Source organism: Macaca nemestrina, chromosome 12 (assembly GCF_043159975.1).
Source record: "Macaca nemestrina isolate mMacNem1 chromosome 12, mMacNem.hap1, whole genome shotgun sequence".
In the NCBI taxonomy this organism is placed as follows: Eukaryota; Metazoa; Chordata; class Mammalia; order Primates; family Cercopithecidae; genus Macaca; species Macaca nemestrina.
The window spans coordinates 101,929,486-101,951,222 of record NC_092136.1 but is presented as its reverse complement, the minus strand read 5'-3'; the positions used below and the strand labels follow the sequence as shown (position 1 = coordinate 101,951,222).

The 21,737-nt window shown below is 36.6% G+C and overlaps 1 protein-coding gene across 5 annotated transcripts in view; it reads right to left on the bottom strand.

The window, feature by feature from the left end:
- Positions 1-21,737, bottom strand: part of LOC105493724 (centrosomal protein 126) — a 77,088-nt gene that overhangs the window by 9,580 nt on the left and 45,771 nt on the right. For 4 of the 5 annotated variants that reach the window (XM_071075505.1, XM_071075508.1, XM_071075507.1 and 1 more), the window contains 3 exons: positions 12,039-12,151; positions 8,554-8,629; positions 3,068-3,277 (listed from right to left, as the gene is read on the bottom strand). In XM_071075505.1, the coding sequence (XP_070931606.1) occupies positions 3,068-3,277; positions 8,554-8,629; positions 12,039-12,151 (399 nt within the window). The remainder of the gene's footprint in view (positions 1-3,067; positions 3,278-8,553; positions 8,630-12,038; positions 12,152-21,737) is intronic. The other variant, XM_071075506.1, reaches the window with a different exon arrangement.

The following is a 21,737-nucleotide window of genomic DNA, read 5'->3' as shown; positions in this document are numbered from 1 at the left end:
TCAAGCGATTCTCCTGCCTCAGCCTCCTGAGTAGCTGGGACTACAGGCACGCACCAACACACTCAGATAATTATTGTATTTTTAGTAGAAACGGGGTTTCACCATGTTGGCCAGGATGGTCTCGATCTCTTGACCTTGTGATCTGCCTGCTTCGGCCTCCCAAAGTGCTGGGATTACAGGAGTGAGCCACTGCACCTGGCCCAAAGTGATACTTTTTATGTCTAATAATGCTTTCTATTTAAAAGTGAATCAAAACCAGCTTTCCTTTGGTTAAAACTTGCTTGGCATACCTTTTCCATCTTTTTTTGCTTTCAGTTTTTTAATATCCTTATGTTTTAAATATATTGTTTATAAACAGAATATAGTTTCAACGTGAAGTTCCATTTAACAACCTCTTTCACCTGTACCACTTACTACATTTACAGTTATTGTAAATATACTCCTACATATAATCTTACAGTATTTCTTCTATGTTTATTTTTCTCTCCTTTGTTGCTTTATTTCAGATTGATTTGTCAGCTTTTATGTGCCACTTTTCCTTCTCTACCAGATTGGAAGTTGTATATTACATTTCTAGTTCTTTAGTTGTGACTCTAGTAATTATCACAGGCATACTTCAGTTATCAATATCTAACTTTAATCTAGGACTTTACCCAATTCCCTAACAATATAAACATCCTACTATACTTTAACTCCATTTATGCCCTCTCAACTTATGTACTGTTATTGATAGGTATTTTAATTCTAACCTTTTTATCTCTGAAACATATACTACTTTATTATATTTATTGTTTTATGCAGTGTTTGTTGAAATTTACTCTCTCAGACTGTCCATCTGAAGTTAACTGCACTTTCTGCCTGGTGAAGTGCGGTGAGAATTTTCTTTAGCAAGTCTGCTGTTAACAAAGTCTCTTGGTTTTTGTCTGAACATATTTTTAATTCACCCCTCTTCTTGAGAGACATTTTCATGTTAAGAAGGTATTAAATGGCTGGGCGTGGTGGCTCACGCCTATAATCCCAGCACTTTGGGAGGCTGAGGAGTGTGGATCATGAGGTCAAGAGATCGAGACCATCCTGGCTAACACGGTGAAACCCCCTCTCTACTAAAAAATACAAAAAATTAGCCAGGCGTGGCAGCGGGCGCCTGTAGTCCCAGCTACTCGGGAGGCTGAGGCAGGAGAATGGCATGAACCTGGGAGGTGGAGCTTACAGTGAGCTGAGATCGAACCATTGCACTCCAGCCTGGGCGACAGAGCGAGACTCCGTCTCAAAAAAAAGAAGGTATTAAATTTGAAAGTTACTTTCTCTCAGCACATTAGACATGTTATCAATATCTTCTGAGTTTTTTTCATTGTTTTCTGCCTTTTTTGTTGCTGATTAAAATTAACTGTGATGTATCTTGTGGTAATTTCTTTTTATTTATTCTGAAATACGTTGGGTTGTTGAACTTGTAGGTTGGTATTGTTCATCAAATTGGAAAAGTTGTCAACCATTATCACTTTAGATATTGTTTCTGGCCTTTCAGGCTTTTTAATTTACTCTTTTGTGTCTCTTAAGCTCTATATCATATTTTCCATCTCTTTGTCTCTCTAAGATATATTGTGGATAAATTTCTTTGATTCGTGTTCTAGTTTACTAATTCTCTCTTCGGATGTCTGTAATCTGGTGGTTAAACCATCTACTAAATTTTACGTTTCAATTATTATATTTTCAATTTCCAGGCATTCTATTTGGGCCCTTTTTCAAATCTGTTTGTTCTTTCTTTATAGTTTCTTATTCCCTGCATGTTTAAGTTTAAAAATGACTGCATTTTTGCATTTTAAAACTTACTTCTGATAACTTTAGAGCATACAAGCACAGTTATTTATAGTTTGTTATAGTTTGTGCCTGGTCATTTCATTATGTAAATCCTTTCTGGGTCTATTTATTCTGTTTTGTGGATTGTTTTGATTTTTTTTTCTTGATGCCTTTTTTTGTTATGGATTAAGTTATTTACTTTTTTTTTTTGTGGGCTGCTCATTTTCCTTGGATTTCACTTATGATAATTCTATGAGGACTGGAATATAGGTCTAGAAGATATATAAATGTACTTTTCCCAAGTGTTTTGGAATACTACCAGTTTGAGATCATTCTAAATTAAATTCTTTGCTTGAGATCTTAAGAACTACTCAGGTAACGTGAGTATGGGCTGTAAATTAGTGTGATACTTGTACTAGACTGTGATTCTACATTCTCAGGGATCATTTTTCCTCTATCACCTGCTCAATACTGAAGTTTAAAAAATGAAAGCTTTTTTTTTTTTAGGAAAAATTCCCTCTTCCTGCGCTGCCTCCTGTGTGTGTGCATGTGTGGTGCTGCCTCCTGTGTGTGTGCATGTGTGGTGCTGCCTCCTGTGTGTGTGCATGTGTGGTGCTGCCTCCTGTGTGTGTGCACGTGTGGTGCTGCCTCCTGTGTGTGTGCATGTGTGGTGCTGCCTCCTCTGTGTGTGCATGTGTGGTGCAGAGCTCGTTGGGTGGCCCAGCTTTATGATGAAAAAATCTTCTATGAGACTACTCATCTTGAGTAGGCCTGTTCCCTTTTTCCTATGAGGCCATGGAAAGCAAAGTTCAATTTCACTCCATGAGTTAAATATCCTCAGGACAAGAGCTAGCTGCAGCACTCTTCTTATTTTTTGAGTTCTTGTCTACATTTAGTTCTTGGTCTTAAGCATTTCTTACATTCTTACTAGATCATCACTATATTGCAGATTTAAAAAATACTTAATCAAGCATTTATGGTTGTTTTGATGGATGGTCAGTATAGGTACGTAGCCTGTCCATTGCTGAAACAGAAGTCTATTCATATATTCCAAAAAGACGGGTAAGTCTGCCAAATAAGTTGACATCATCACAAATGATATGGCATACTTGAACTAGTATTCAAATATGTTCTGAATGGTTATACACTCAATTAAGTCATATGGATACATTTTGTATTTTTCCTTTCAATTTTTAAATTAAAGTTTAAATTAAAATTATCTAAGTGAAAAATGCAGTATTTCTTATAAGAGGTGTTCTTCCATACTTACAATGTAGTCTTTCATTGAGATCATTAAGGGACTCTAGGATCTTCTGTTCTTCAGCTGATAGTGTGCAGATGTTGAATTGTTGAGTTTTACTTAAAGGTAGATTTGATTTCTGTATCTGTTTGCTATTCAAGACAGTCAGAATCTCATCCTCCGGCACTGATGCTTTCACTAAGTTTTCAGCCATCAAAAACTCAGAAGTACTATCTGAAACTACAGAAACTTACATCAGTTATTCTTTGATCCCCTTTTGTCTTTGAGATCAGCCCTTATACATACTTACACATACTTAACTGTCTGTATTTATTCATATTACAAACAGAAACCTAGTAAATATCTGCTACTTTTATTTCATCTATCAGGATTCTCTATCTAGCATTTTCCCATCCTTCATTTTTAAAAAAAGGATATTAAAAATGAAAGCAGTGAGTTAATAAAAATTCCCAGAGTATGACTTAACTAAAGAAAAAAATATTTAATGTAGATAGTTTTTGTAATATGTTTATTATTCATTGGTCGTACAAAAAAGATGACAGAGACCGTTTTTATAATAGTAGTTATAATGAATTATAAAAAAGTAAGACACAAAAAAGCTTAAGGAAACATTAGAAACTTTGATGATCAGCTGAACAGAACTGACAGCCTAGAAACAGATCCAGTTAGATATAAGAACATGTGATCAAAGAAGCATCAAAGACTTGACAGAAGGGAAAGATGATTTTATAAATTAGTTGTTGCTTATAAAAGAATCAATTTGGGCTGGGTGCAGTGGCTCATGCCTCTAATCCCAGCACCTTGGAAGGCTGAGGCGGGTAGTTCACTTGAGGTCAGGAGTTCGAGAGCAGCCTGGCCAATGTGGTGAAACCTCGTCTCTACTAAAAATACAAAAATTAGCCAGGTGTTATTGTGGGCGCTTATAATCCCAGCTACTTGGAAGGCTGAGGCAGGAGAAGCACTTGAACCTGGGAGGTGGAGGTTGCAGTGAGCTGAGATTACGCTACTGTGCTCCAGCCTCAGTGACAGACTCTGTCTCAAAAAAAAAAAAAAAAAAAAAAAAAAAAAAAAAAAAAAATCAATTCGTAGTTTTATTTCCCACTGTTTGTTAAAACAAATTCCAAAGACATTAAAGACAAACTTAAGGAATCAACCCATTAATTAAAGCAACCCTGAAGAAAATGAAACAAATGTTTCTGAATTTCTATATTGGGAAGGTTCTTCGACAAAGCTTAAAAGTAATGGAGAAATCAGTAAAAAAAAAAAGACTAAAACATGTTTATTTAAAGCCAGTCTTCTCTAATATACTTTAAATTTCTGAAGAGCAATACTTTTGTATGTTTTGTTCATTATTATAAATGTTAAGTATTACTTATCCAAAAATGCTTGGGACTAGATGTGTTTCAGGTTTTGGATTTTTTTAGAATTTTGGATATTTGCATATACATGAGACATGTTGGTGATGAGACCTAGGTTTAAACATGAAACTCGGCTGGGTATGGTGGCTCATGCCTGTAATCCTGGCACTTTGGGAGGCTGAAGTGGGTGGATCACCTGAAGTCAGGAGTTCAAGACCAGCCTGGCCAACATGGTGAAGCCTCGTCTCAACTAAAAATACAAAAATTACCCAGGTGTGGTGGCATACGCTTGTCATCCCAGCTACTTGGGAGGCTGATGCAGGAGAATTGCTTGAACTTGAGAGGTGGAGGTTGCAATGAGCTGAGATTGCACCACTGCACTCTATCCTAGGTGACAGAGTGAGACTCTGTTTCAAAAAAAAAAAAAAGAAAAAAAATGAAACTCATTTATGTTTCGTATATACCTTATACACACACCTGAGGTAATTTTATGTAACATTTTAAATAATTTTGTCCATGAAACGAAGTTGGTGTATATTGAACCATCAGAAAGCAAAGCTATCACTGTATCAGCAACCTATGTGGATGATCTGTGGTTGTCTGGCATCACTGTTATTCCTGACTCCGAATTTATATCTACTGAAAAGCAATGATGTTCTTACACCTATTCACACATAAGTACTTAACAGTAAAAAATAAGATGTATCCTTCATACCCTGAGAAAATAATGTGTTCAGAGCAACTAAGCACCACAGTAACATCACCAGAATTCCTGTGTCAGCTGTTCAGCAACAGCAACAAGGAACAATGGCAGGCTTCCAACCTTAGGTATTATGTTACATTTTGATCAAATGGTTACTGTACACTGTATTTTCTTTTTTTAGGTGAGAAGAAACATCAGAAGCAGCTGAGGCACAAGGAAGTGGGTCCTCTAGGGATGAGGAAATATTCTGCTAGATGACCTTAAAAACTGTTTCTTCCAGAGTCTTTTGCCTTAACATTTACAATGGTTTTTTTTTTTTTTTTTTTTTGGTCTTTGATTTTATAAACCGGCATAATTTCTTCTTGTTATGAGTGCATACTGCTCTAGTCGTTCAATAAACCCATCACACATTTTCATCATATTGTCAATTGGCACTTTTTTTTTTTTTTTGCAGTGTTAACAATGTCATTATCATCACTATTATCACAATCATCTTAATTCAGAGCTCTTTTGGCTATTTCACCATTGGTCAATGAAAACACCTGGAGTCTTATTATCGATGTTAATAACCTCTTTGATATCCAGTTCTTCCAGCTTACTGATAGACTCTCAAGGTATATTTTTTGCTTATGTAATGATGTCAGACATCATTTTTTTCTCACTTGACATATGGAATCCTTCAGTCACTACCTTGTTCATCATCATCACTGAATATAGTTGCAGGCCAGAGGTTGTGCCAGGAATGCACAATTGTGTCTTCAGTCCCTGTGTTTCAAGTGTTTGCAACAGCATGTATGGCATCCTTCATGCTAAACTCATTTTGAAAACCTTCTACATCCACACCTCTGTTCACTGTTGCTGGCATGCTGTTCAAGAAAGTGTTTATATACATTTACTCTTCATCTATCTAAGGATACTCTGGTCACACGGCTGAATTAATGAAGTAATATTTGGGGGAAAACACATGGCAAAAACATTATTTTTGATGAGAATTTCAGATGGAGGATGAACAGAACAGTTGTCAAAGAATAACAAAATCTTGCAGTCATCATTCGATCCAGCTTCCCTGATATAAAATGTTTGTGAAACCATGGCTGGGTGCGGTGGCTCAAGCCTGTAATCCCAGCACGTTGGGAGGCCGAGACAGGTGGATCACAAGGTCAGGAGATCAAGACCATCCTGGCTAACACGGTGAAACCCTGTCTCTACTAAAAAAATACAAAAAAAAAAAAAACTAGCCTGGCAAGGTGGCAGGCGCCTGTAGTCCCAGCTACTCAGGAGGCTGAGGCAGGAGAATGGCGTAAACCCGGGAGGCGGAGCTTGCAGTGAGCTGAGATCCGGCCACTGCACTCCAGCCTGGGCGACAGAGTGAGACTCCGTCTCAAAAAAAAAAAAAAAAAAAGTTTGTGAAACCAATCAGAAAAGATGTCCCTGGTGATCCATGTCCTTTTGTTAGCATATTAATGGACTGGTAAGAAATTCACTCCTTGAAAACAGTGAGGACACAAGATTTTGTCTATCATAGCAAGTTTACACTTAGGTGTGACTGAGTCATTAGCACACCCCAGCAGTTATTCTGTTATTCTTAATTCTTATAGGGGCTGTCTCATCAGCTACAGTCAATGTCTTTCTTGAGTAACAACACCAAGACAGTGATATTTCATCAGCAACATATACTTGTTCTGGTGTCAGATTTTCATCACTGATGACCTTGGCAAACTCTTCAATTAATTTCTCTGCTGCTTTGTAGAGAAAATTGTGCTGCCTGATCACCATAAATCTTTAAAAATAATGCTGTGTCTTAAATGCTGTGTCTATAACCAGCCTGTTGCATATTCATAGTTCTCTTCAATTTTCAGTTCATCATGATAGATCTTTGCTTGTTTCATGATCAGCATATCATTAAGTGGCACATGTTCACTGCGACGCTGAGGGATCCACTCTTTGACTTCATGGTTGAAATCCTATGCAGAGTTTTTATATTTTGCATTAACTTCTGTTCATCTCTTCCAAAACAGAACTTCAACAGTTTATCCTTCTGTTTCTTCACGTCATATATTGTGGTCTTTCCAACACCATCCTTTTCTATATGACATTTTACACTATGTTGCTCGTCTAGTTTCTCCAACAGTTTGACTTTCTGTGCTATTGATAAACAGAAATGTTTCCTTTTTTTTTAATCACTGCTACCCACAGGGGTATCTTCAGGTCTTTTTTATATTTTCAACAATATCTTTACACCACAAAGCAGAGAAAAAGCAAAAAAAAAATATATATATATATATAGTGAGTAATGCATGTAGGTCTTGGCCCCATGTGGGGCCTTGTGGGGAATCTGCCATTGGTACATATACCATTTTATTACTCCCTGTGAGGATGCTTATATGGGGGAATCCGGGTGTGCATGGAACAGATATAGTGCAGCTGAAGAGGGTTGAGAGGATCTTTTTTCCCCTTGGGGATGCTAAATAAACTGTGTGGCATGAGCCTGTGTTTTAGCTGTTACCTATCACATGAAGTCAGGTGTAAAATTTTCCATTTGTTTTATAATATCAGGGGTCAAAAAACTTTGGACTTTGGAGCATTTTTGATTTGGAAATATTTGGATTAGGGATATTCAACATGTACATCCAATACCTACTTACAAGCAGAAGATTAGCTCTCAATAATCATTTATTGAATGAACAAATAAAAATTAAAACTTATGTGAAAATACAATATAAGTAGAATAACATGCAAATAGTAAAGTAGTGAAAACATCTTCAACTAATATAAGAATTAGAATCCTTGATAGCTAAAGAATTTGCAGACATTAGTAAGAAAATTTCAAACTCTAATATCTAAGCTAAGAAAAAAGAGTACAAAGAGACAGTTCACCAAAAAATACACAGAAAAGCAATTAAGCATAATATTAATGAAAGGTATAGAAATCAAAACTAACATAATACTATTTTTTTTGTCTATAGCAAATATAAAAAGATTCTACCTCAAGTTGACATACAACACTGGACATATACTACTAGAACAATTTTGAATAATACTTTTCTGGAAAATACTTTAGTAATATATATGAAAAGCCATATCAATGCTTATTTCTTTTGATCCACTATTCATTTAATACACAGAGTTTAATTCAATAAATATTTACTGGGTGGCATTTACATGTCAGTTACTGTAATTTTAATTCTGGAAATCTAACCTACAGAAATAAGTAAAAATCAGAAAATAACTTGATGTAGAAAGATGTTCAATACATTATTATTTAGAATAAAGAAACACTGACAATGACCTAGATGTGCAGAGGTGAGGAGAGTTCAGGTTCTAAATGGTGGTTTAACAATTACATAATACATTAGCATCTGAGAATAGGCATACAAGAAAAAAAAAATCACTGGGAACAAAGATCAGAGGAAAATGTTTAAACTAAAACATACCTTCTTCAACATAAGAAGTACCCCTTGTAGTTTGTTTTGGCTCACTTGAACTTAGCTGGGCACTTTGTCCACAATTCTACAAAAATAGAATATTGAATTAAAACATATTTCCATATTTAAAATTCATATGTACATGAACTTTTAAAAAACATTTAATTGCTATATATATTTTCAGCTATAATTGTTCACATAACTTGTATATTACATTTTTCAGAGCTGAATTCAAGAATTATTATTATAAAGAATTTCTATGGTAACAGAATATTATGAATAATGTTTTATGTCCACTAAAAAATTTTCAGGTTATCATATTGTCCTGGATATTTGGAAGAGGTAAAGTGAGTAGGATGGTAATCAAAAGTGCTAATTAGGCCAGCACAGTGGCTCATGCTTATAATCCCAACACTTAGGGAGGCCGAGGTGGGCGGATCACAAGGTCAGGAGATCGAGACCATCCTGGCTAACCTGGTGAAACCCCATCTCTACTAAAAAATACAAAAAATTAGCCGGGAGAGGTGGCACACACTTGTGGTCCCAGCTACTTGGGAGGCTGAGGCAGGAGAATCACTTGAACCCAGGAGGTGGAGGTTGCAGTGATCTGAGATTGCGCCACTGCACTCCAGCCTGGGCGACAGATCGAGACTCTGTCTGAAATATAAAAGAAGTGCTAATTAAAGAAAAGGTAAGAAATTACCTTAAAGTTTATAACCTAGTTGGTTTATCATTGTAAGCGTGAATCACAACTATTAGCCAAAAGCATCTGACTACAGCTAATGCCAAGGATAGGTAATTATCTTATATGACAAAACTTAAAACACAAATAGCTGCCCCAATGCTGCACAGAACCTTGAAAATGGAAGTCTCAGAACACTGGCAAAAAGTGTACGCATCCAACACTTTCTGAGAGATACCAACTTCCCTTCCCTGAATATGGTCTACCTCCTTCTTTATTACCATTCTGTTTCACTTTAAGAAATAATTGTTTTCTGTCAGATAAAACTGCCTGGCTATGACTATATGTAACTTTTGTTCAATCTGATCTGATGAGAAACTGCAGATTTTTGCAACAGCTCTCCTTCAGTAGATCTCACAGTCTTGTTTGATCTCCATTATAGACTTGAGAAACCTTGGACTGAAATCCTGGTGCAAACCTTTTCTACCCTTTCTACCTTTCACTTATCTCTTTGAGATTTTCTCCATATAGATGTCATGGGCTGGAGAAAATCCGGTATGATAACATGCATTTCCTAATACAAGGTGACAAGGGCCACTGCTGTAGTAACTGAACCCTTGCTTAGGCTCTGGAACAAAAAACAAAAACGAAAACAAGTCAAAATAATAAGGATGAAAAAATTTGATTCAGGAACACTGACCTATTCTTAGGCTAACAAGTGTTTGGAAGGTATGTAAGTGGATGGGTGAAGATCTGTATGTGAAAGTGGAAGGGAGGCTTCTGAAAAGGACAAAAATGGGCTCTAAACATATTAAGAATGCGAAAGAGCAAGAGACAGAAGAATAGAATAAGACCTAGTAAAATAAAAATGAATTTACAGAGGGCACTAATAACAGGCATTTAAAATTTCGTTAGTTCGTTTTCTTGGTTATAATTACATATTACTTTTAAATTTATAATATATTAATGAAAATAAGGAAAAAATAAGGGTAAAGATTTTTTGCATTGTGCATTTTGAGATGTTGGATGGGAACACAGCAGTTGAAATGGAAGGACTTATTAGGCATTATTGTATTTGTAATCAGGAAGTTATATCTGTAATTAACCATTACACTATTAAGCAATAAAAATATATGGGTAATAGGATTAACTTTTTTTACATAAATATTCAACTAAATGACTTGTTTTGCTGATAAGATTACATCATTGTTGATTATTCTCCATATAATAATCTTATCCATATAAAAATCAGTACTTCCTATAATATACAAATCATAGCACCTTCAACCAGTAACTTGGAATATAAATTCTTCATAAGGCATTTTATTATAAATATTCCAGTTTTATTTTAAAAAGTCAGAGTGACATTTAAAGTGGAAACTCCCAAGTGAAATGCTATTTACTTATCTATCTAGACTTTTAATATTCTAAAGTCAATCCCTGGATCAAGTTAGACCTCTAGAAAATGCCATATTTGACTTCATTTACTTAGCTCTTACAGAATTACCTCCATTTATTTTAATTTTATTTCATTTTTTTGAGAGACAGGGTCTTGCTCTGTCACCTGGGCTGGAGTACACTGGCACAATTATAGTTTACTGCAGCCTCAAACTCCTGGGCTCATGCATCCTCACACCTCAGCCTCCCAGGTAGCTGGGACTACAGGCATGCACTAGCATGCCTGGCTAATTTTTTTATTTTTATTTTTGTGGAGATGAGGTCTTGCTATGTTACCCATGCTGGTCTTGAACTCCTGGGCTCAAGTAATCCTCCTGCCTTGGCCTCCCAAACTGCTGGGACTACAGGCATGAGCCACCATGCCTGGCCATTATTTAAAAATTGCTATTATGCTGTTTACTTTTTTTGAAGATCTCTATCTCAAATAGTCATATTAAACTCTTTATTTATTTGTTGTGGAACTGTTGTTAGGAGCATATTCATTATGTATTTCAAAGTTCCCTATGAAAGGTCCTCAGTGGGAAATGTTTTTTAAAATTGTATCCCAAACAACAACATCATCATCAATATCCCTTGAGAAGTATATAACTCATCTAATTTTCCTTTTTGCCACGTCTTCCAGGAAGCTTAGACACAAATAGGATATTCAATCACATGAAACTATAGTTGTCTTTATGATTAGCATGCTTGCGTTTTTCTTTTTGAGATGGAGTCTTGCTTTTGTTGCCCCAGCTGGAGTGCAATGGTGCGATCTCAGCTCACCGTAACCTCCGCCTGCTAGGTTCAAGCAACTATCCTGCCTCAGCCTCCCAGTTGCTGGGATTACAGGCATCTGCCACCACTCCTGGCTAATTTTTCATATTTCTAGTAGAGACAGGGTTTCACCATGTTGGTCAGGCTGGTCTTGAACTCCTGACCTCAGGTGATCCACCCGCCTTGGCCTCCCAAAGTGCTGGGATTACAGGTGTGAGCCACCGTGCCTGGCCTAGCATACTTGTTTCTTCTATCCAGGTCTCTAATTTACCTTTCTTTCTTTTTTAAGTGCATATTTAAATAGCTTTGTTGAATTTTGTTGTGAATGACCTCATTTTTTCCAGCATTGGCTATCAATAATAACAAATAAAATAATAATGATTTAGAGTTGGTTTAAAGCTTTCATTGGTAACTGATTATATAGGCTAACTAGAATGCAGCAAGTAGGTATAGTGGAATAATTTCCTAGCATAAAGATTCCAAGACTGCTTCACAAAGGGCTTTGGCTATATTTATGTTATGGTATACAGTCTTTAAGAACCTCTGTTTTCCAAGCAATTTTTTAATATTGAATAGAGATTTTGATTAATATTGTACTTACATTAATTTGCTCACTGTCCTTCTGTCCTACAGATCCAGGGTTTTGTCTTTTCTGCTCTAAAATATTTCTTCGCTTAGTTTCAACAATTCGTTTTCTTCTCGTAACAGTAGACCCTTGAACAAATGCCAGCACAATATCAAAAATTATGCAAGTTGAGTAGCCAATATATATCCACTACAAACTTTCAAGTTACTTTCAAACATCAAGAAAACTCTGTAAGTTTAATTTATTCAGTTGGCATACTTTATTGAGCTCCTCTTATATGTTCTATGCATGGCACAGTTAAAATGTTGAATTTAACAAAATCCTTGCTTCTGAGGGGTTTATAGTTTAGAGCAGTAACCTCCAGAGCATGATGCAGAACACCAGAAGACTGTGTGACATAATCCACTGGTGTGCTGGAAGAACCTATTAGAATTCCAATTCATATTTATTATCTAAAAATTAGAAGTAAAACTTCACTCATGTAATATACGATTGACACTGGCACCCTGGTTATTTTGCAAGGTGGATGCTCATGTAATGTATGAAGTAAACTCAGTTATCTTAAGAGTCAAAATTCCAAGTGTGAGAGGTTGACAGCGGTGTCATGATTCATTAGCTCTCGTAAGCTTCCTGCAGTGTACTAAAAATTATGTGTAGCCAGGTAAGTGAACTTATGCGTATCTTACAGTATCTTAACAAGCCCTCACAAAATAACAAAGTGGCTAAAATAACTTTTGTAGGGCTTCTACTATATCTTTGGTATTTATTATTAAAGTGAGTTGTAGGTACATGAATGCTTACTATACTATTTTTCTTTGCTTTTTTTTTTTTTTTTTTTGAGACAGTCTTGCTCTGTCGCCCAGGCTGGAGTGCAGTGGTGCAATCTTGGCTCACTGCAACCTCTGCCTCCCGGGTTCAAGTGATTCTCCTGCCTCAGCCTCCCGAGTAGCTGAGACTACAGGTGCATGCCACCACGCCAAACTAATTTTTGTATTTTTAGTAGAGATGGGGTTTCACCATGTTGGCCACGATGGTCTTGATCATAAGGAAATCAAATACTGCATGTTCTCACTTATAAGTGGGAGCTAAACTTTGAATACACATGGTCATAAAGAAGGGAACAACAGACACTGGGGCCCACTTCAGAGTGCAGGGTGGGAGGAGAGCAAGGACTGGAAAACCACCCTTGGGTACTATGCTTACTTCCTAGGTGACAAAATAATCTCTACACCAAAACCTAGTGACATGCAATTTACCTATATAACAAAGTGCACATGTACTCCTGAACCTAAAAGTTAAAAAAGAAACAACAACAAAAAAATAAATGAAGGAGGGGGGAAGATAAATAACTTGCCCAAGGCCATGGAGCCAGTAAGGGGCAAAGCTGGGATTCAGCTCCAATTAGTTGGGTTCTAAAATCTAAACTTCTAGCTCCTACACATATGCTAGTAATTTTCATTCTGATTTGACTGTGTCTCACAGAAATAAATGTATTTTGCATTGTGACCTTGGATACATACATAGTTTTATAAAATATATTTATCCTCACAACATATGATACTTTCTGGTAGTTTCCATTCTAGAATATTCTAATTCTAAAATTAGACTTCATTAAAAAAATACTGGTTACCAGTCGTTGATTTCACAATTGACGAACGAGTCATATCCCACAGTTTAAAAAGCACTGTATTATGCTTATTTCCACCTGTATCAATATGCTAAATGCTACATATGCAAAATATTATAGTTTCCACTGAGATTATTTCGGCAGCAATATAGTTTCTATGTTGTTTTCTATTCTTGGAATTTTCTTCCTCTAAATCTTGAGAAGTCCTCATCTTTATCTAAAAAGCTTTAAACACCTTGCATAAAAATTCCCTTGTTCATGTAACTGCTGTGTCAAGGTTTTATCTCATCCCTCAGTCTGCTCATCAATCTTCTGAAGTCACTTTTGTACTTTCTTGATTGAATTATTTATCTTTGTGCTTTATTGTTCTTTGTAGTTTTGTGGATTGTAAATTATTGATCGCAGTTAAAGACACAGTATATGCCTGAAACAGTTTATATATTTTTCTGTTCATATATATGTGCTTAAATATTATCTAACAATTAATACAATAGCTGAGAATCTTGCTATTTTTGCAAAAATAATGTAGCTTGCACTGGTATCTCTGGCCAAATTCCTAGTTTCATATGAAAATTCTAGATATGATAGTTTCACCACCACAACTCAAAATAAAGCAACTAATCTTCAATAAAGCATTATATTTTTTAAAATCTGTAGTATTCTTAATTGTAAACACAAAAAAAATACCGGAGACAATCTCAGAATTATAGTTTTGGAAAAAATCTTAGAAGTTAACTAGTTCAACCTGTAACCTATGGATCTAAATTACTCACAGGTGGACGTTCAACTGCTGCTTGAATGGAATAGTGATGAGGAGCCACTACCTCATGGGGGCATCCTCTTCCTTTGCTGGATAGCTCAAATCCTTCCTTATGCTGAGCTGAAAACCTCTCTGCAATTTTTACCCTTTCATTTCAGTTCTGTTTACTCCTTCTTCTTTGTAATAAGCCTTCAAATATTTGTACACAGCTGTCATGTCACTTAGGCTTGTGTTTCTTTAACTGACTTTTAGACTGAATCTCTCCTCTCATAGCCCTGGGTAATCCAGTTTGTTTATAATTCTTTAAAATATATATTATAAAATGACATAAAGTACAGCAGTACTTCTAAAGATCTGCTTGTTACTGCCTAAAATTATTATCCATCACCTAGGTATTAAGCCCCGGATGCATTAGCTATCCTGATGCTCTCCCCTCCCCACTCCAAGACTCTAGTGTGTGTTGTTCCCCTCCCTGTGCCCACGTGTTCTCATTGTTCAGTTCCCATTTATAAGTGAGAACATGTGGTGTTTGATTTTGTGTTCCTGTATTAGTTTGCTGAGGATAATGGCTTCTAGCTTCGTCTATGTTCTTGCAAAGGACATGATCTCGTTCCTTTTTATGGCTGCATAGCATTCCATGGTGTATATGTACCACATAATTAGAAACCATTTTACACTGTACGACTGAAAAACATTAAAAAGTTTATCAGACTTTTGGTGAAGATGGAGTAAAGGCAACTTTCATATATTACTCTGGAAAACAATTTGGATTACCTAGTAAAGCTGAAAATACACATACCATATGGCTCAGCAACATGTGCATCAGTAGATATACAAAGCTGTTCTTGGAAGAATTATTCATAAAAGGAAGAAACTAGAAGCAACCCAAATGTCCAATGCCAGGAGAATGAAAACATTGTTTGAACATTCATATAGTTGAATGCGACTGTAGCAATGAATATGAAGTATAGCCAACTAATCAATCTAAAAAACAAAGTTGATTGCAATGCATTCATATGTGGCAAAATTATCAAGAAAATCATGGAATAATTAACATGATTTTTTTTTTTTTTTTTTTTTTGAGATGGAGTCTCACTCTGTCGCCCAGGCTGGAGTGCAACAGCACGATCTCGACTCACTGCAACCTCCACTTCCCAGGTTCAGGTGATTCTCCCACCTTAGCCTCCGGAGTAGCTGGGACTAAAGGTGCGCGCCAGCACATCCGGCTAATTTTTGTAGTTTTAGTAGAGACAGGGTTTCACTATGTTGGCCAGGCTGGTCTTGAACTCCTGACCTTGTGATTCACCCGCCTCGGCCTCCCAAAGTGTTGGGATTACAGGTGTGAGCCACCGTGCCCAGCTTAACGTGAAATTCTTCATGGTGTTCACGTCTGTAACAGAGGAAGGGGATGCAGTTGGGAAGAAGCATATAGGGCTTCGTAGGTATTGGGATTTTTCTTTTCTTTCTTATTTTATGTTTTTTGGAGACTGAGTCTCGCTCTGTTGCCCAGGCTGGAGTGCAGTGACATGTTCTTGACACACTGCAACCTCTGCCTTGGGATTGAAGTGATTCTCCTGCCTCAGCCTCCTGAGTAGCTGGGATTACAGGCGCCCACCACCACGCACAGCTAGTTTTTATATTTTTAGTAGAGACAGGGTTTCACCATGTTGGCCAAGCTGGTCTCAAACTCCTGGGATCAAGTGATCCACCTGCTTTGGCAACCCAAAGTGCTGGGATTACAGGTGTGAGCCATGGCACCTGGCCACTATTGGTGATTTTCTATTTCTAAAAGTGAGCAATGGGTACAGGGTTCTCTTATTATTAGTCTTAACTTGTTCTTATATGCCACATACATTCTTTTCTATGTCAGATATATTTCACAATTAAAACTTTAAAAAGCATGCCAGGCACCATGGCTCACAACTGTAACCCCAGCTACTTGGGAGGCTGAAGCAGGAGGAGCTCTTCAGCTCAGGAATTCAAGATCAGCCTGGGCAATGCAGTGAGTCCCCACCTTAAAAAAAAAATAAAGGCAACCCCCCCAAACTGTAAACAGTAAACTGAATGCAAATAAATGTATGACTTTATAGCTATTTCTGCTAAACTGAACTTTACTGGTTTTGATTTGCCAGTTCAGTTAGCCAGGATGATTCTGAAGCTTGTTTCCAGCCTCGATTTCATCAGTAACTTCCTTTGATACTCTGCACTATCCACAAATTGTATAGATTAATGTACTATTTTTTTCCATGTATATTACTGAAAAAATTGTTGTTATTAAGAGTTTAAAAAAAACAAAGTAAGGCTGGGCACGGTGGCTCACACCTATAATCCCAGTACTTGGGAGGCCTAGGGAGGCAGAGCACCTGAGCCTGAGCTCAGGAGTTTGAGACCAGCCTGGGCAACATGGTGAGACTTCATCTGTACCAAAAATACAAAAAATTAGCCAGGTGTGGCGGTGCGTGCCTGTGGTCTCAGCTACTGAGAGGGCTGAGGTGGGAGGATCGCTTGACCTTGGGAGGCAGAGGTTGCACCAAGATCGTGCCATTGCACTCCAGCCCGGGTGACAGTGAGATCCCTGTCTCAGAAAAAAATAAACAAAGTAGCTCAATATTTAAGAACATAGATTCATAATGCCTTAATTTTGAGTATGCCACTTACACTAGCTATGCAATTTATACAGTCAGTTATCCTCTATGTGACCCAGTTTCCTCATCTATAAAATGGGTGTAAGAATATTACTCACCTCACAGATTTATTGGGAGGATTAACTTTGTTTCAATATTTAAAGTGCTTAGTGATTGGAACATAATAAATGTTACCTAATTTTTGCCTAGGATATTTCCTCATCTATAAAATGTGACAGTTTAAAGGAAATTGTCACATTGGTCCTTTCTAGTAATCAAATTTTTGATTCTGTGAAGATATTCTTAATAATTATTGGAAAAGAAAAAAGTGTTCTTTTTGAAATCAGATTTAAATAATGTGTCAACATCATTTGGCTTTCAAAAAAATGGAAGTAGAATTTATGTATAGAAAAGTGCACGAATTGAAAATAAACAGATTATATATCCAAACCCAGATTTCACAGCCACTCATGTCAAGAAACTGAATATTACTAGCACCAAAAATGCTCCCCTCATTACCTGTTTCTATATACTCCCCTGCCATAATTTTACCTGTTTTTGATATAAATGGAGCAGAATATGCATTTTTATTGTGCAATATGGTTCTTTTGCACAATATTAAGGTGTAAGGTATACCCACACTGCTGTTTTTCAGCAATAGCTCATTTATCTTAGAGTATTTCATTAAATGAATAATGGAATTTAACTCTATTTATATATTATACTATTGAAGAGCATTTTGAGTTCTTTATATCTTCTGGATATAAGCCCTTTGTCAGTAATATGCATTACAAATATTCTTCCACTCTGTGGTTTGCCTTTTCAATCTGGTAATGGTTTTTTGGATGAAAATAGTCTCTCATTTTAAGAAAAATGAGCAGTGAAAGTATTTGATGAGGAAAGAGAAGTGGGGAAATTAGATGTTTGGGAAGGATGTTTGAAATAATTATTTCAAAGGAAGGACAGTGAATTTACGAGAGAAACAGTAGGAATACTCAGTAAGGTTGCTCATCAGAAAATGTGGATCATAAATCTACAGTATAGCCAATATGCCTGGCACATTGGTATGAATTTTCTCTGCTACTTAGAAGGAGGCAGAGAAAAAGTAAATAATTTTTTCCCCTGGGTGGGGGAGGGTTGTTTGATTCCTGTGACAAAAAAGACCAAGAGGCAAAGAGCTTAGGATATTGGTAAAAGAACTATTGAAATGATGAACCTGGCCAGGCGCAGCGGCTCATGCCTATAATCCTAGCACTTTGGGAGACCGAGTGGGAAGATGGCTTGAGCCCAGGAGTTCAAGACCAGCCGGGGTATCATAGGCAGACCCTGTCTCTATATAAAAAAATTAGTTGGGCATGGGGGTGTGTACCTGTAGTGCCTGAAAGGTTGAGGTGGGAGCACTGCTTGAGCCCAGGAGTCCCAGGCTGCACTGAGCCATGATCATGCCACTTTGCCCTAGCCTGGGGCACAAAGTGAGACCCCCATCTCAAAAAAAGAAAAGAATGATAAAAAGAAAAAGAAATGGACCATTAAATTTAAGCTGGGTAAGGAATAGAAAATAAAGAGCTGATGAATTGGAAAGAAAGAGATGATGAATTGGAATGAGAAAGTAGAGAAAATACTGGACTGAAGAAGCCCGGTAGGGTAGAAGAATGGGAGGAGTAAGAGTAGGGAAAAGAGAGGAGAATGTGCTTAAGTAGAGGAGTGAGTGAGTTTGCTTACTATCTGGGTAACAGGATCCATACCCCAAACCTCAGCATCATGCAATATCCCCATGTAACAAACATGCACATGTACCCTCTGTATCTAAAATAAAAGCTGAAATAAAAAAAAGAAGTAGAGAAGTTATGAATGTTGACGAGGTCCAGAATATAGCAAAGGGAATGGGTACTTGAGGCAGAATTGTATAGAAAGTTATTAGAGATGAAAAAGGAGTGAGGACGATCAGGGTGTTTGCTCATCCATATAAAAGCTGAACTATCCAGTATGATGGCAAAGACTTTGTATGGAAATGAAGACTGTGAACCAAATATCAAAGCCATCGTTTAGGGGGGAAATAACTTGAGACATCAGGAGGTGGTATAGTTGAATGGCTTGGATCTAATTGGAAGAGGTTTTCCTAGAGAGTTATGCTAGAGTGTTCTGAAAATGCTAATTGAGAACAAGATGCTCTCTACAACTGTCAACTCTGGATGCATAAGGGTATAAAAATAAAATGAACTGGCAAATAAAAGTGTAGGAAAAGAAATCCCACAAATGCTCACTGTACCATAATCCAGTATTAACAAAGAGTTCACATGAAGCATTTTATATTTAAACAGTTTTGGGAAAAAAGCTTAAATGACTGAACATACAAAATATTCAGTATTGTTAATATTGTTATATTTTTGAAGTATAATCACTGTATTAATATGTATAGATATTTACAACAGTGTGAATATTTAAGAACATTTAAGAATGTTAAAATTCATTATATTTTCCAATGTCCCTTATATGAAGGTCCGAGAGAGAAGTACCTCCTTTGATTAAATGTCGGGAAAATATTGGTTTCTCCAGATAAAATGTATCCCATTCCTTTATCAGAGAATCAGATAATTTTAATATGCTACCCTTTTGTACATATATTGGGAAACTATAAGTTTCCTAATATTTTTCTTAATTAGCAGAGTGCGATATATGATATTTGCTTAATAACTATATTTACTATACGGTTTTAGTACAAAAAGCACAGGACTTGGAACCACAGAGATCTGGATCAAAATACCAATTCTGCTATTTACTAGCTCTTGACCTTGGATAATTCTGCTTACTTCTTTGCAAAACAGTGTCTTAAAAATATTTATTTCTCAGTATTATTAGAAGGTTTAAATCAGATAATAAGTATAAAACACTTAGTACTGTGACTGGTACAAGGTAGAAACTCAAAAAGGGTAACCATCATTATTTATTTTAGAATACTTAATCTGTATGATACCTTCATTTTTTGAAGTGTTGTGAAAACTAAAGTTACATTTTGAAATGACTGGATTAAAAAAATCGTAATTTTAGTGACAGAAACAGTTTTTTAAAATCTAGATTTTTGTAGACAAGTAATGAAGATTATTAGATTATAGTGTCTGCATTTAGCTTCCCTTCCGCTAATGTGGCTTGTATCCATTCAATTCAAGTAGAGTCTGGGTGATTACTAAGTGCCAGACACTTGTTAGGATCTGGGGATACTGTGATGAATTACATAAATGTCCCTTGTCCTTAAAAACTCATGGTTTAATTGAAGATGACTTTGAATATTAAATTTTAAACTCTCATTATATATCAATATTTATTCATACCTTTGGAAAAACAAGAGTTGTTTTTCTGATGGCCTCCAGACTCCAGTCCTATTTCTCAATAGGCAACTGTTTCCTATTGGCAGGAAAATGTATTGCTTTCTAGTTTATTCCCTCATAGGAGGAAAGAAGTTTTATGAGAGTCAACTAGCTAGTAAGGGCAATGGCATTCTATAGAGATTAATTTTCAAAAATATTTCAAGGCAATGATATCATTTTTTTGCTCTCACAAAAACCAATAGAGCAGATAAAAGCGGAGCTACCACACTTTGGGAAAGGGAATGGGAGAATCAGGTATATCTAATTAATATTAGTTTATAGCAACTCAATTTAACAAACATTTTAAAGAAAAATGAATATAATTACATGTATTCACTTGTTTATAATAATTTAAACAATATTTTTCACTGTGCTTTCTTTGATGGAAAATTTGACTACAATAGTAATGACAGAATAATATGGGACAAGAATCAGATCCTATTCCTTGTCCTTCCTCTTAAACTAACAGGAAAAGTCATGGAAAAAAATGGAGGCTGGCAAAAGTTTCTAATTTCAGTTGAGCACAGGTTGGCTCATTCTCTTAAAAACTTCAGCTACTAATGTCACAATGTTTTTTTTTCTTTTTGAGATGGAGTCTGGCTCTGTCACCCAGGCTGGAGTGCAGTGGTGCACAATCTCGGCTCACTGCAACCTCCGCCTCTTGGGCTCTAGGTTCAAACGATTCTCCTGCCTCCTCCCATGCAACTGGGATTATAGGCATGCGCCACCATGCCCAGCTAATTTTTGTATTTTTGTAGAGACAGGGTTTCGCCATGTTGGCCAGGCTGGTCTCGAACTTCCAATCTCAAGTAAATTCGCGAACCTTGGCCTCCCAAAGTGCTGGGATTACAGACATGAGCCACTGTGCCTGGCCAAAAATCACAATATTACAGGAGGTAAGTTACTTCTTTTTTTTTTTTTTTTTTTTTGGAGACAGAGTCTTGCTCTGTCATCAGGCTGGAGTGCAAGTGATGCGATCTCGGCTCACTGCAACCTCTGCCTCCCAGGTTCAAGCAATTCTTCCTTTGCCTCCCAAGTAGCTGGGACTATAGGCATGTGCCACCATGCTGGACTAACTTTTGTATTAGTAGAGATGGGATTTTGCTATGTTGGCCAGGCTGGTCTTGAACTCCTGGCCTTAAGTGATCCACCCACCTGGGCCTCCCAAAGTGCTGGGATTACAGGTGTAAGCCACTGTGCTCGGCCTGGAGGTAAGTTATTTCTATACAGCTATTGTTTAATACTAATATTTACATAGTATGTATGTCCATACATAAATAGGAACAATTTCACATGACTTTAACAAAGGTGTACATTTTATCTATAAAAAGCTATAAA